The 14336-nt window shown below is 41.4% G+C and overlaps 1 protein-coding gene across 3 annotated transcripts in view; it reads left to right on the top strand.

The window, feature by feature from the left end:
- The window catches only part of BLTP3B (bridge-like lipid transfer protein family member 3B), a 66037-nt gene that overhangs the window by 12723 nt on the left and 38978 nt on the right, over window positions 1–14336 (top strand). For all 3 annotated transcript variants that reach the window (XM_075602226.1, XM_075602225.1, XM_075602227.1), the window contains 6 exons: window positions 7743–7905; window positions 8306–8344; window positions 9220–9311; window positions 10840–11029; window positions 12388–12528; window positions 13773–13943. In XM_075602226.1, the coding sequence (XP_075458341.1) occupies window positions 7743–7905; window positions 8306–8344; window positions 9220–9311; window positions 10840–11029; window positions 12388–12528; window positions 13773–13943 (796 nt within the window). The remainder of the gene's footprint in view (window positions 1–7742; window positions 7906–8305; window positions 8345–9219; window positions 9312–10839; window positions 11030–12387; window positions 12529–13772; window positions 13944–14336) is intronic.

The raw sequence follows: 14336 nt of genomic DNA, 5'->3' as shown, positions 1-14336 counted from the left end.
ATTTCCTTTTTCTTGTCTTTGCATGTACCTTTAACACCCAGAACTTATTTTCTAAATAATAGTTAAAAAAAAATACATATAAAAATTACAATATCAATAATATAATAATACTACATGTTAATAGAATGTTCTAGGTCTCCGCACCGTTCCCTCTGTGGGGATTAGCATTAAGCCACACACCAGGGTATCACTATATTTCTTTTTAATTACAGTGCCACATGTTTTAATGAAAAGTGGGGATTATTTTATGGAGATTCTCTTTTCTTATTACATGACGCTACCAGTGAGTACATGGGGCAGCCGTGGTTCAGAGGACTATAGAGAAACATAAATAGGTGATATTTAAAGTAGCAATACTACTTTCTCCCATTCTAACCCCCTTATTTTTATATGTAAAACATGTGACAATGTATAATTGTACATTCTTACCTAAGATGGCGATCGTTTGGTGCTCCTGTTATAAATCTGTAAACATCCAGCTTGTGTGCCTAACATATTGGCCGCCTTTCAGTTTCAAGCAATCCTTCAGTCAGTGTAACTCAACAGCTGCAATGTGTCCTAATATTACTAAGGTAACATTGCCTATTGTTACACTTTGCAGCTGAAATGGCTGGTTACATTGGCAACAAATTATCACAAATGGGAAACTGTTGCAAAGATCTTGCACTGCTTGTGTTGTGTGCTAAAGCCTACTCTAAAGATAAAAGGTTGCTTTAAAACTCATTAAAAATGGCATTGAGTTGAATTAAAATAAATAAATAAAAACGAAAAATATAAAAATAAAACAGTCACTATTATCTAATACAGCGGTGCGGAAACCGAGGGGGGGCGCAGGAGAATTTCTAGGGAGGGCGCGGCGGTTACAGAGGCCCCGCGCTCTTCCCCACGGCATTTAAATTAAATGCTGGAGGAGGCGTGAGGTCTCTGTAACTCACTTACCTGCTGCCAGCCGGGTCTTCGGCGACGCGTCAACATGGCGTCCAATGACGCAGCGGGGTCATGTGACGTCACACGTCGGTATGGCAACGCGCGTCAAAGGACGCGGTGGGGTCATGTGACGTCATTTGACGCCGAGCCATTGGGAGAGGGGGGGGAGGGTCCTGAACGCTGCGGCTCCCAGCAAGGGGGCCGCAGCTCAAGAAGTTTCCGCACCCCTGATCTAATACTACAGAACTGATTTACTAAAAAAAACAAACAACAAAAAACATAGAAGATTTGAAATATTTTGCTGCTTTAACAGCATCTACGTAAAGTTTAGTCACAAAACAATGCGTAAATGCAGAGGAAATTGTATCCCGAATAATACAACGGCGTCCTATTGTTGGCACCATAAGCCTAGGAGTCCATGGGCTTGTTCGAATACAGACTGAAAGAGGGGCATCTGCATCATGGGAGCTGTATAATGAGGTACACTACGACAGATTGCAGTTATAACAAAGGATTGTAGGTGTATTAAAATATAGCAGAGTCCAGATCCATCGGGACGTCTCGGGTAGACAGCTATGTACAGGCACGGCAGTCTGATTCCACGGTTGGGGTACAGTGCACATCAGCATGAATCCGCATATCTTTTAGGAAGTATTAGAAGAAAAAAAATCACTGAGGCACCCATCGGCACTGCGGATCATTTCAGGCACTAGCAGCTATTAATCTATTGAAGAATGCAGATATCTTAAAGATTACTTGGTGAATGCATGCACTCGGAGGAGGAACAAACTAACTGACCCTCACCCCCCCCCCCTCCTCCTGGTATTGGTGAATCTATTGTATATTTTCTCCCCTCTGTCTCTCTTCTATTGAATGAATGCATAAGCATTATCTGCAGTGCTGTAAATCACACTCCTTCTCTAACAGTCAGATGTTCTCACATTATTTTGTTTCACCAGAAATGGCGTATAACAGATGAAAATGGGTGATTTAGTATTAAAAGCCTTTTTTTTTTAAATGATATATATATATATATATATATATATATATATATATATATATATATATATATATATTTATTTATTAATAATCCTGGGAACGCGGGTGCTCCTGGAACTGAAACCTCATATTTTGAGCTCCCCCCCAGCTCTCATGGTACTTACTGTTGAAGTTACCTGTGGCACTGACCAAATGGCTGTTCAAGCCAATAGGAAGCTGCAAAGTTATGCCTTTCAGCTCAATATTGGACAACTATTGTAATCCCAGTGTGAAGCCCGGAAGGAATTCTGGTTGGGAACTAACATAGAGGAGCAGCAGCAGGGGGGGTTACAATAGTGGGGTTACTTCCTTTTTAAGGCCGTTTTTTTTCCGTAGCGTACGTAAGGAAGTAAAAACAGGCTGTGGGCCGATGTTGCCGTCACAGCTCTTATGTTTTTGTTCTCCAAGTATATGCGAGACCATTTTAGACCCAAAACCTCTTAATGGAAGATATGAACACGGACGTAAAGATTAATCCTGTATCCTCAGGAGCCTGGAAATCCAGCACTGGACTAAAATCCACTTCTGTCCCTCTCTGCAAGTAAATAATCCTTCCATTCAATTCCTGATGCAGGGTTACAGGATATACCCATTTTTAAATCCGCTACGAAAACGAGACGGCATTTTGGGTTACTGTGAGAAAAGGAATGATGATCTAAATAGTAGAAAGCATTTATTCTGTGTGTTTCACTAATGATATCATTCAATAACATTAGAAAAATATGACTGCCATTACTATGTGCATCTTACAGTCACTTATCGGTAAACTAAAAAGCAAGAAATGGACGACAACAATAGGAATTATCACTTGTACGCCAAAGTTTTCGGGTGAAAAATCCCATGGCCTTCAAGGTGGATGTTTGGGTTAAAACGTCCTTTACAGCTGCTTTGATGCATTTAGAATAAGGCCCCTTTAGTATGTATGTATATATGTATGTATGTATGTATTGTATGTCTTTATATAGCACCATTAATATACATAACGCTTCACAGTAGTAATACACGTGACAATCATATAAATAACAAATAATACAAATAACAGATCATGGGAATAAGTGCTTTTGACATAAAAGTGACATTTAGGAAGAGGATTCCCTGCTCCGCAGAGCTTAGAATCTAATTGGTAGGGAGAACGTACAGAGACAGTAAGAGGGTGTTCTGGTAAGTGCGTCTGCAAGGGGCCAAGGTTTATGTATGCGGTGTATAGTATGATCCACAGTGCTATTCATATGCTTCTTTACGCAAGTGTCTCGGCAAGTTTTTCAGCTTTTGAATTTACTGACCTAATCTAAATGGCTGGATTGCTATCTGAAGCCAAGTGCTCATGTCATAGATGTAATAATAAAAGGAATAAAATGGAGTGTCCTCACACTGACAATGAATGCTATAAATAGGGAGGGGGGGCTCCCAAAAAGCCTCTTGGGCTCACACTTCCTGACTGGTACTAAACCATAGCGCAATAAAATTGTCCATTCCACTGAATGAGTCTTAGGCCGCGCTTATAGTCCTTCCGATGGCGTGACGTCCTCAATCGCCGTTGTAGCAGCGATTTTTGCTTATAGTGTCAGAGACAAGAGACGGTGGCGGGGGCGTGAGTGGTTCACCCTTACTGGCTGAACCGCTCACGTGGCCGCTGACGTCCCGCTGCGGTCACCGAAAAATCAATTTTCATTGACTTCCAGCGATCACGACCAAGCCGCCGTGCTGTCGCGTCGCTCCTACTATAGGCGCACGCGACAGATTCAATACATTTGCTTTGACGCGCCGTCGCCGGGACTATAAGCGCTGCCTTATGGTGAACTAAGGCTTGGCACAGGGGTGGGCAACTCCAGTCCTCAACGGCCACCAGGTTTTCTGGATATCCCTGCTTCAGTATACGAAGGGTACCTAATGCTCTCCTAATATTGTTTTGGATAGTGAAGGTTAATAGGTGCACAAGGGATACGTGATTATATGCAGATAAAGTTTGAAAGAATCAACCACAAGAGACACCTAACTGCACTCATTATTAACCATATTAATACCTCTGGTATAATGGCCGGAAATATTCAGTCCGTGAGGTAGTTGGATCCCACATAGCCATTCCAGTATCACATTTAAAATCTTTTATTTGGTATCTATTGACAACAAGAAAAACCACACACATAAAATCAATTAAAATAAACATAAAAGAGAGCTTGTAGCAGATGTACCACAACTAAACCCCCTACAAGGGCTGCTTAGTCCAATTTGACCCTAATGGGTGGGTATGAATGGTACAGATAGCAGTCAGCTGTTGACAACTAGGTCTATGAGATGCATTCAGTCTGCAATCATCTATAGTGGTCCCGTGTAGCCGATGTACAGATGATTAGGCCTTGCCCCTGCTGCATGCTGCAGCGTCCGCTGTGCTCACCAGAGCCCTCCCCGCAACGGCGCCGGGCCCGCTGCGAGGGGGGGCCGCAGCGCTCGCGCGAGAGCTACTCCTGCTCTCAATAGAATTGAGAGCAGGAACTCGCGTCGAGCGGCTAGGCACGCCCCCCGGCGGTTCAGCCAATGAGGGCGAACCTGCCGGGTGACATCATGGCCGCGCCCCCGTCACTCCTCCGGCACGCCCCCCCCCGGTCTTTGCTCCTGCAGTGAGCTGCAGACCGGGGAATCGCCGGAACGCGCAGCCGAAAGCGCGGGCGCGCATTAGAGCGCCGTGACCGGGGCCTTAGCCTTAGTCTGCAAGACGTATAATCGCCATGTCGGCTGTGTCATTTACTGAAACAAATGTTCTAAATATTGAAACAAACCGGTCTGCTACTTGCTAGCAAAATGCATGTGATGACAGCAAGGACAAGCTCACAGAACTCCCAGGGACAGAGATGAGATAATACAACTAGCTATGCATAAGAAGACATTGTATCAGTAACGCATCTACAGTGGCGTGTTTGCTTTGAAAATGCATAAAATGTGGAGGTTGCAAAGATTTGACTTGATTGCACCTCCTATACATAGGTCACTGCATTCCTAGGTCTCAAATGTTTCTTTGCCATCTTACTAAATCTCCCTATCTTTTACCTCCTCACCAATCAAAGCGGCAATGACCAATCTCTTGCTAAACAAGATCAATATCCATCCAGATTTGTAATAAATACCAACTCCCTCAAATATGTTTCCACAACCATATGGCATAGGAAATATAAGCAGGTCTTCCATCAATGGTTACTAAGCAACATGGTCACAATTAGCAGGGTTTGCACTCTAATTAACAGACGCCTTGTAATAAAGGCAATCTTCGTATGTGGAGCGTTTCTCCCTGGGCTCCCTCTCCCCCCCCCACCCCCCAAAGCTTCTGATTACAACATGCTGAGAATATCAATTTCTGACAAACTGTTATGGGATTTCCTAGAGACCCCTGTAAACTCTGCAATATTCCCTTGTCCCACGATTCCACTATTTTACTTCTGCATAGAACAGAAGAATACGTCCCACTGGGGATTGTATCTCAACCTATCCTGAGGAAGGTAGCCCTGTAGACCGAAACATTGCCATTGTATTAAAGTGCAATGATTTATGCTTTAACTCTGGTATGTGTTTTTCATATCACAGTTCTCAGGGACTCTTGATCGCATTAAGCCTTTATATGTCACGGTTGTGTATAGAAGCCCGGATTGAATATTGCTTTGAAAAGTGCCTGCAATTACCTCCTGATAAATACAGGTGCAAGAAAGAGACGGATGGGGCAGATATATTGATAGACAAATGGGGTAAACAGCAGTGAGAGGGAACATGTGGCCTATTGAGAATTTTATGCACGGGTTATCTGCACTGTTATAATGTGGGGTGTTAAATTAACCTAAATGGTAGCAGGGGGGTGAAATGTATCTGGTTTTCGGTAAATTGATTGGTGCGCTCTTCCTGGTTATTGCCTAATCCGGCAGTTTTAAAGAGTATGAAAGTCTCTCTGAATGTGATTATTAAAACGTGGCAAAAACAAACATGTCAGTGGAAATGAAAGTGAAATGGTACTACCTGTAGTCATTTCGCATTTACGACAGTCAAAATAAGAATCGAGTCGTTGGGAGAAAAATTGGACTAAAAGGCTAGAAATCTAAGAATGCTGTTAGAAAAAAAATAAAACCAGAATCAACCTGTCTGACGTGAAACTGTGTTCATACTTGGCTGTATCTGTTTCTCAGTGAATGTGCTCTAGTTTCCTGAATACTTTTCAATCAAAATGTTTGTGCACGGTGAAGTATACACAGTCATAATGAAGTGTCCACCTACATTGGTTGACAAAGAATACTCGGTGTGATCTTACATTAGTACAGGAGTGGCCAACTCCTTGAGGACTGCATTAGCAGATCCCAATTTCTGTAGCGGTAATTGCAGATTTCCTTGGGGATCGATGGGATGGTAAATATAGAGCTAGGACTGGATGAACCTTGTAGCATGTAATTGGGAACAGATGGTCAAACGCTTCATAAAGGTCCGTAAGGTGCAAAACATCTAGTAATATGCTACATTCTTTATGGAGTAAATTTGAAATACAGTAGTATGTTTTTTTCCCAGGGAGCTTGATGTGAGAGAAGATGGGGGTACCACATAATGGGACATGTTTCAGTCTGAAAGTAATATCCCTTATGGACATTGAGTTACCCAGAAACAAAGACACCAAGCATACTTTGCAGGCAATAACCTCGTTTTCTGTGTACATACCACACTCCCTTTTTAGTTTCCTTGCGGTAATAAAAGAATAAGGATAATTGAATTTTACAATATGTCGTCATCCACAAAAATTCCTCCAAGGAGCTCTTGATGTTAACCATAAATGGTAGTTCATGTTAACTTGCTGACTCAGCTACTATTGTAATCTAATAACTAATTTGGCACCTGGAAGTGTTTTAGTACCTTTTTCCTCTGGTGTTTTCTGTTTCACTGAGGAACGAGCGGAGTACGGATTTTACCTTTCTTTGTATAGATTACCTGAAGTTCACTTTGTTCTGCACATTTCTTATGATGGCAGCGGAGCTTGATGCATATATGTGTGTGTATTTTAGACTAGCGTATGTCAAAATGTGGCACTGTGTGTTCTGCAAAGACATCCATTTTGGTCAGCAGGACTCCTTTCAAACATCTCATTTCTGTGTCCCCGGGCAGGTGACAATCCGCCTTTGTGACCCCAGTCTGGTAACATTAATGTGGCAACCACTGTGTTTCACATCAGTAATGCTGAAGAGTCTGGTTATAAGGGAAGGTTGGAAACCCCCTTTTAGGCTGAATGCATGCTTCACGACAAAGATATTGCTTATTTATCCCATTGCTGCTTTGTCTGCTTAGCAGTCAGAGCTCAGTTCTGCTTTATTGCAAATGCTGGCTCGCTGCTTTTTATAGAAATAGTGCTCACAATGGTGGTAATACCTATGTACAGAAGCAATCCACATATTTTTCTCAAGTAAATCTTAAGTGTGTGTCTCTGTCACCACCGCGACCGGCAATAGCTTGCTCAATCATGCGTTACTAACCCAAGTGCAACACATGACTGGCAGGGCTGATGAAGGCCGCAGCGGTGATTGACAGATCAGTTTTCCTACGCCACATAGTTTGGCTGGGGGGAGGGAGGCGCGGGGAAGTGAGGCCCTTCGGTTGCGTAGTGTGTGTCCGAATTAAAGATACACACTGACACGCACGCGCGCGCGCGCGCGCACACACAGCAGCTGACAGGAGGGGGATCGGGCTGAAGGAGTTTGTATGTGTTAGGTTTAGACTTCTGCTTATTACAGACCATGTCGTAATACATTTTGTTTTAGATTTACGAAGAACCTGTCTCCTGACAAGATAAATTTAAGCACCCTCAAGGGAGAAGGTCAGCTGACCAACTTGGAACTTGATGAGGAAGTTCTCCAGAACATGCTGGACCTGCCCACATGGCTCGCCATCAACAAGGTCTTCTGTAACAAGGCGTCCATTAGGGTCAGTTGATCGTATATTGTACCATTGTTTGTATACAAAAATAAATTGCATTATATCAAAGGATTTCAATATAACTCCACAGAAGGTGCATTGCAACATTTGAAGACACTGAAACCCCCACTGAATGTGGTTTTCTACTTGCGGCTATTAAATCAATAACACTTTAACTTCCATAAGAGTTTTATTTAAAGGTTATCGTGCAACAATGTATCACTCAATTGAACTAGAAAACTATTTAAATAGTTTTTTTTTTTTTTTAAATGCATGTCAATCTCCGCTCCATCTTTTCCTGTGGTGGATTCTTTGTTTTTGTTTTTTTTCTCTCACATATATAGAGATTAATAGTGACGTCTAGGAAGGTTTGATACAAATGACTCTCCTTACTTTTTTTATGTTACAGATACCATGGACAAAGCTGAAAACTCATCCTATCAGTCTGGTTAGTTTATAGCATTAATGAAAACAAATATTTAACAATGCATTTTCACCTAGGGTGTGTTTTTTTTTTGTATTGGATGAGAACCAGGGGATCTCTATAGCTTAACCCCATTTATTTCAGCTCCGTTTCCCGAGATACATACACGCCTCTGAATGTGTTGCCGGTAGCGGCCCCGGCTAGGCACACAATATGGCGACTCAAATCATTGGCGGCACAGATACCAATGGAAAGCTGCAACTTCATCCGTCGCAGCTTTCTATTGGTTGGCGTGACGCGGGACCTGTAATCATAAAGAATATACTGGCAGCACCTACAGAGTTAAGTATCTTGGGGAACAGGGGGTAGCCGGAGGTGAAATTATCCCCTGCTTTGCAACGTGTTGGCTACAATGAAATATATCACCGTTCAATTTCCCACCATTGTATTACTTTCACCATCATAGTTGTTGAAATAGGAAGTTCGGTAACAAAATCTATTTAAAAGCAACTTTGTGGTTTTGAAAGTAGTGTTGAGAAGTGAGGAAGTATGCAGTTATGGTTCAGAGGAGCACGCTTGGAGGTCACTGTTATTAATAACAGCGATCCAGGGTTAAAATAAGTTGTGGTTGGAAGCCAATTGGAAATAGAGCACAGCCCTACTCTGGTTCAGGTTTTTGGCTTCAAACTACAGCTACTTATTTTAGAATTTAGTGTCTGCCGTAATAATGTTATCATTTAATTTAAAAGTTACAATCATTTTACTTTTCAATAGTTCATTGGGGGTTATTGCTTGAAAACACCGGTTGGGGAAGGAGCAAGATTTCACATTGGTTAATGAATAGTAATGTTTTGCTCGGTAAGACCTGGAGTTTATAATCCATGTTCTTTATTTGCAAGTCTCTGGACAAAGTAGTAATGGAAATGAGCACATGTGAGGAGCCTCGGGGCTGTAATGGTCCTTCGCCTTTAGTGACTGCATCAGGACAAAGGTGAGTTGTGCCACAAATAGTTCTCTTTAAAATGATTGTAAAAATATATGGTAATATAGATTTACTATACCTGGGTGTATGGACTGTGCTGCATTGTATGTCATCACACATCCTATGGTAGCTGCTGTATGTCTTCAAATTCTCACAACCCAGGGGGAGCATGTGGGAAAAAAACAACAAAGAAAACACAAACTAAGTGCAGACAATATTAATGAAGCGTGTATTCAGACTTGGCTCTTATGTGCAGCCTACTCACAAGATGTTAGTAGGGTAAAGGCAATGATAGGATGAGTGGAATCTGGGGAGTCCTCTGGACACAGACAGGATGCAACTCAGGTTCAGAAGTCAGGTGCAAAGGTACATGGAGAAATAAAGAGAAACCTCCATGGTGCAGGTCAATGGTACAAAAGATAACTTTATAGAAATGCTAAAATGCGCACTTACAATTTAAAAATGTAAAATAAACACGTATCACTTAAAAGTGAATGAGGAGTGTTATGATGGTTGCTGCAGCTCACCGCACCGACGACGCCTCGTGGTTCCTGTGTTTGGTAGGCTTTCTATGGTCCCCTTCTCCACTGCAATGTATGGGGATCACCTCCAGCACTCACACTGATGCGATACGTCACTTCCGGTGTACACGATGACCTCTGTCGCGTCACTTCCGGTTCGGATCAAGATTGACAGCTTGCAGCACCAATCCTCACACTTCCTGGGCGGGTCCACTCTACGCGTTTCGCCAATAGAATAGCTGGCTTCGTCAGAAGCATACAGTTCGACGCTCTGGCTATAGCACACTGTCTGATGCTTTTCATGACCACTGCGTAGTAAATTTGCATCTATAGTCATACAAACCGCAAAGTATATATTTACGGATTAGCATGAAGGCATATACCGTAGTAAATAATGACCCAGCCTTTAACCTGCCTTTTATTTGGCGACTCATCCAATGCATGGAAAAGCACACTATACTGTAAGACTGGAGGGAGCATGTTTCTGTGTCTCGTATCTTGTACATGCATTTGTTTCATGTTTTAGTAAGTATTGCTTCGGCTGACTGAATCAAACATGACTTGGCACACCTATTGACACAGATATGCTTACTTGACTAGGACGTGTAGACTCAAACAAGCGGTTTTTAATAACCTGAAGATGGAAGGCATTTGTATCCATTGACCCATTCTAAAAAAAAAAAGTACGCATTGCGAAGTGTAGCATTATTGTTAAAAAAACAAAAAACAAACACACAGTATGTAATGAGTCCCCTGATCAGCCATTTGATCACATTAATAAATGATGGGCATGATCGAGGCTCAATTTCTTCTCACTACCTCCGTTCTTTCCTCCACCCCTGCTTCTTCTTTGCGAATTGTTGGAACGAGCTCTGGATGAAAGACTTGTTGGGCGGGTGGCAGCGGGTGGGAGTGTAGATGCAAACACAACTGCATACAATCCTGCCTTGTCGAAAGTGATCTCTGTAATAGAATGTCGGTATTGCTTTTATTTCTTTTATTTTTCTCTTTTACAGTGAATATGGTTTTGCTGAGAAAGTAGTTGAAGGCATTTCTCTGTCTGTAAATTCCATTGTTATCCGCATTCGAGCAAAGGCTTTCAATGCTTCATTTGAACTTTCTCAGTTAAGGATATACAGTGTGAATGCAAGCTGGCAACATGGAGATTTAAGGTTTACCCGAATACTAGACCCTCAGTGTGGAGAGGTAATTTATCCATCAGCAATTTATTTGAGAGGTGTGTGTGTGTGTGTGTGTGTGTGTGTGTGTGTATCTATATATCTATATATATCACACATTGGGAAGGCACTCCACTGACTTTTATGTTTGACAGAGCGGGGCTCAATTTGAAGAAATTGCATATCCACAGGGAAGGATAGTCATTCGCATCGATTCGTCATTTGGGTCCATGTTGTAGGACTGAAACAACGAATACATTAAATAAAACCTTTTTTAATTTTTTTTCACATTTGCGTGCCGATCCTTCCTGTGGCTCTATATGTAGGGGCTGAAAAAAAACAAAAAAAAAACAAGTTTGCGGTTATCCGCATGATAACAAAGATTAATGAGAATTTACTTTTCAAAGCATCATTAAAGCTAAGGACTATGCAGCAGGCATGGCTTCTTGAAGGACAAACCAAGTATATTAAATATCTGTATATAAATGCATAAAACACCCAGTTGCATCAGACACCCAGCTGCCCTCCAATTAATAGGCTGTTTCTCCAAAAGGTATTTGAAAAATATATATAATTATATTGCTTTCTCTGTGATCAACATTCCCTAGATTCTCTGGCCAATTCTTCCTAATAGGAGCTTTCGCTAGTTGGCCAGTATAGCCGTACTACTGCATTAACCCATGGGTAAACCTGCTGGCATCCGTGTTGTATGAAAAGAATACCCAACCAAATATATATTTTAATGACCAGATTTAAACTTGGAAGCCTATCCTTCTTTACCTGAATCCTGTAGTCATTATTAGCTCTCGGGTTTGTTGGGTGTTTTATTGAGAACTTGGTGGCCAAGTGCAAGGCTCAGGAACCCACCCCACTGAGGTTCGCCAGCTAAGAAGATGTACTCGTCCACCAGATGAGATGCCCAGCACCGGAAAGATCACGCACACAGAAGACCGGCATTAGTTTCAGAGCTGACAATCACTGCTCTGCTACCCAAAGTCTTGCCCTACAATGCAGAGTGCTGTGCAAAGCAGAGCAGTGATTATCATCCCTGCGAACCATACTAATTAAATCTAAAGTACCCTAATAAACTGACGTGTAAGGAGCTCCTGTCCTATGGCACATTTGCCACGGGTAGTAGACAAGGACCTAAACCATACTACCCCATATTCAGCCATAATCTAATCTTTTCTGTGCTGGTAAATAGAAAATCAGATGTAAAGCAGGAGATGGCATAATTACAACCCTACTTGTAGTTCTAAACGTTTATAGCTAGGTTTATTCCATTGGAAAAAGTTGGTGGAATGGGAATGTATTACGTGTTTTTTTTTTTTTTTAACAGAACAATTGTTCATTTGTTTTTTTTTCCGTTTTTTTGTTGCTTTCAAGATGTTGACATTTAAAGAAATAAACTGGCAGATGATTAGAATAGAAGCTGATGCCATTCAGAGTTGTGATCATGAAATAATGAGTGCTCCTGTCCGACTGATTACTAACCAGTCCAAAATTAGAATCACACTGAAGAGAAGGGTGAGTTTGAGCTACAGTACTACATGTTTATCATTGTGCTTCTCCGCAGCAGAGGAAAATACAGAATTAAGCAAAATAGTGATTTTTTTCGGTTTGCTTGGCTATTTGCCTCATCGCTCATATAAAGCCCCCACTTTTTAAAAATCCTTCAGTGCTGGAGTGTTGCTGGCCCATCCAGCACTTAATGGGTTAATTTGATCATTCTTGCTAGTATGCAAATCCAAAAATAGCTTTAACAGGTTTTTTTTTTATTTGTATTTTTTACGTTATATCACAATTTTTCTCATGCACATATTTTTTCTATACCAGATAGAAATATTGTTGTTCATTTGTCTTCTTGCCTTAGTCTAGAGCAGGAACTAATGAGATTATTATTATTATATTTTTTATATAGCTATATAAAAAGTATACCAAAACAACAAGTCATACTAAAGGATATAGATATAGGAAAGGAAATTTCAGCAGCAACAAAGGAAAGGGTTCTTTACAGTAAGGGCAGTTAAAATGTGGAATTCATTACCAATGGAGACTGTGATGGCAGATACAATAGATTTGTTCAAAAAAAGGTTGGACATCTTTTTAGATGGGAAAGGTATACAGGGATATACCAAATAAGTATACATGGGAAGAATGTTGATCCAGGGATGAATCCGATTGCCAATTCTTGGTGTCACGAAGGAATTCATTTTTCCCCTTAATGGGGGTTTTTGTTTGCCTTCCTCTGGATCAATAAGTAAGTATAGATATAGGATAAAGTATCTGTTGTCTAAATTTAGCATAGGTTGAACTTGATGGACCTACGTCTTTTTTCAACCTCATCTACTATGTAACTATGTATGTAATTATGTAACTAGGATATAGATATCTGGGTGTAAGCCTTCAAAGCAGGGGATCCTTTTGTGAACATGGAGACATGGCGTGGAGGTGAAACAATGTGCATTTTCTATTGTTCTATCGTTGTTTCCATATTCAATTACCATAAACTATTCTAGTGATATTCTGACATAAATTGGCCTATACCTTAAACCGTGAAATTAACCATGCGGATTTCTGCTGAAAATAGAAGTTTGTTTGCAGTGCTAAAAACCACATTTAAAAATTTAAAAAAAAAATTAAGTAATAATATAAAAATAAACCTTTCCATATGTGTGTAATATGGGGGGGGGGGGGGAAGTCACAAGTGGTATTATCCTATTTAATTAAATATATCCCATTTTAAGCATTATCTTAAATTCTGTTAACAGTTGAAGGATTGCAATGTTTTGGCATCAAAGCTGGTTTTAATACTCGATGACTTGCTATGGGTCCTAACTGACTCCCAGCTGAAGGCTATGGTCCAGTATGCAAAATCACTCAGTGAAGCAATCGAGAAATCTACCCAACAGGGAAAGAGCATGGCTTCCGAGCCCACGCAGGTAAGCATTTTTATTCCCCATCCCTAAATGGATCTGGTTAATAAAAGTATGCATGCTAATGTATTCAATGTAAAAGTTGACATTCAATGTAATTACCAGGGCTTTGGTCACTTAACAGCCAGTTTCACTCCTTAGCCACTATTATTTTGAATTAGGCCGCGTACATAGTTCTGGCGCACACGTGTGGCTTTGCGCATGCCTGTATTTGCTGCGATCTGTGCCCTGCAGGGTTGGGCAATGGGGGGGGGGGCGTGGCAAGGGCATGCCAGGGTGTGTGCCCGTGACGTCACGTGAGAGCAATTCACCCTCATTGGCTGAACCGCGCACGTGGCAGGACCATCGCGCGGCAAATTAAAACCAGTTTGTCGCCCCGTCGCCCTCGTGCGGTCTACG

The sequence above is a fragment of the Ascaphus truei genome, chromosome 5 (genome assembly GCF_040206685.1).
Source record: "Ascaphus truei isolate aAscTru1 chromosome 5, aAscTru1.hap1, whole genome shotgun sequence".
Classification (NCBI taxonomy): Eukaryota; Metazoa; Chordata; class Amphibia; order Anura; family Ascaphidae; genus Ascaphus; species Ascaphus truei.
This window is presented reverse-complemented; position numbering and strand designations above follow the sequence as displayed.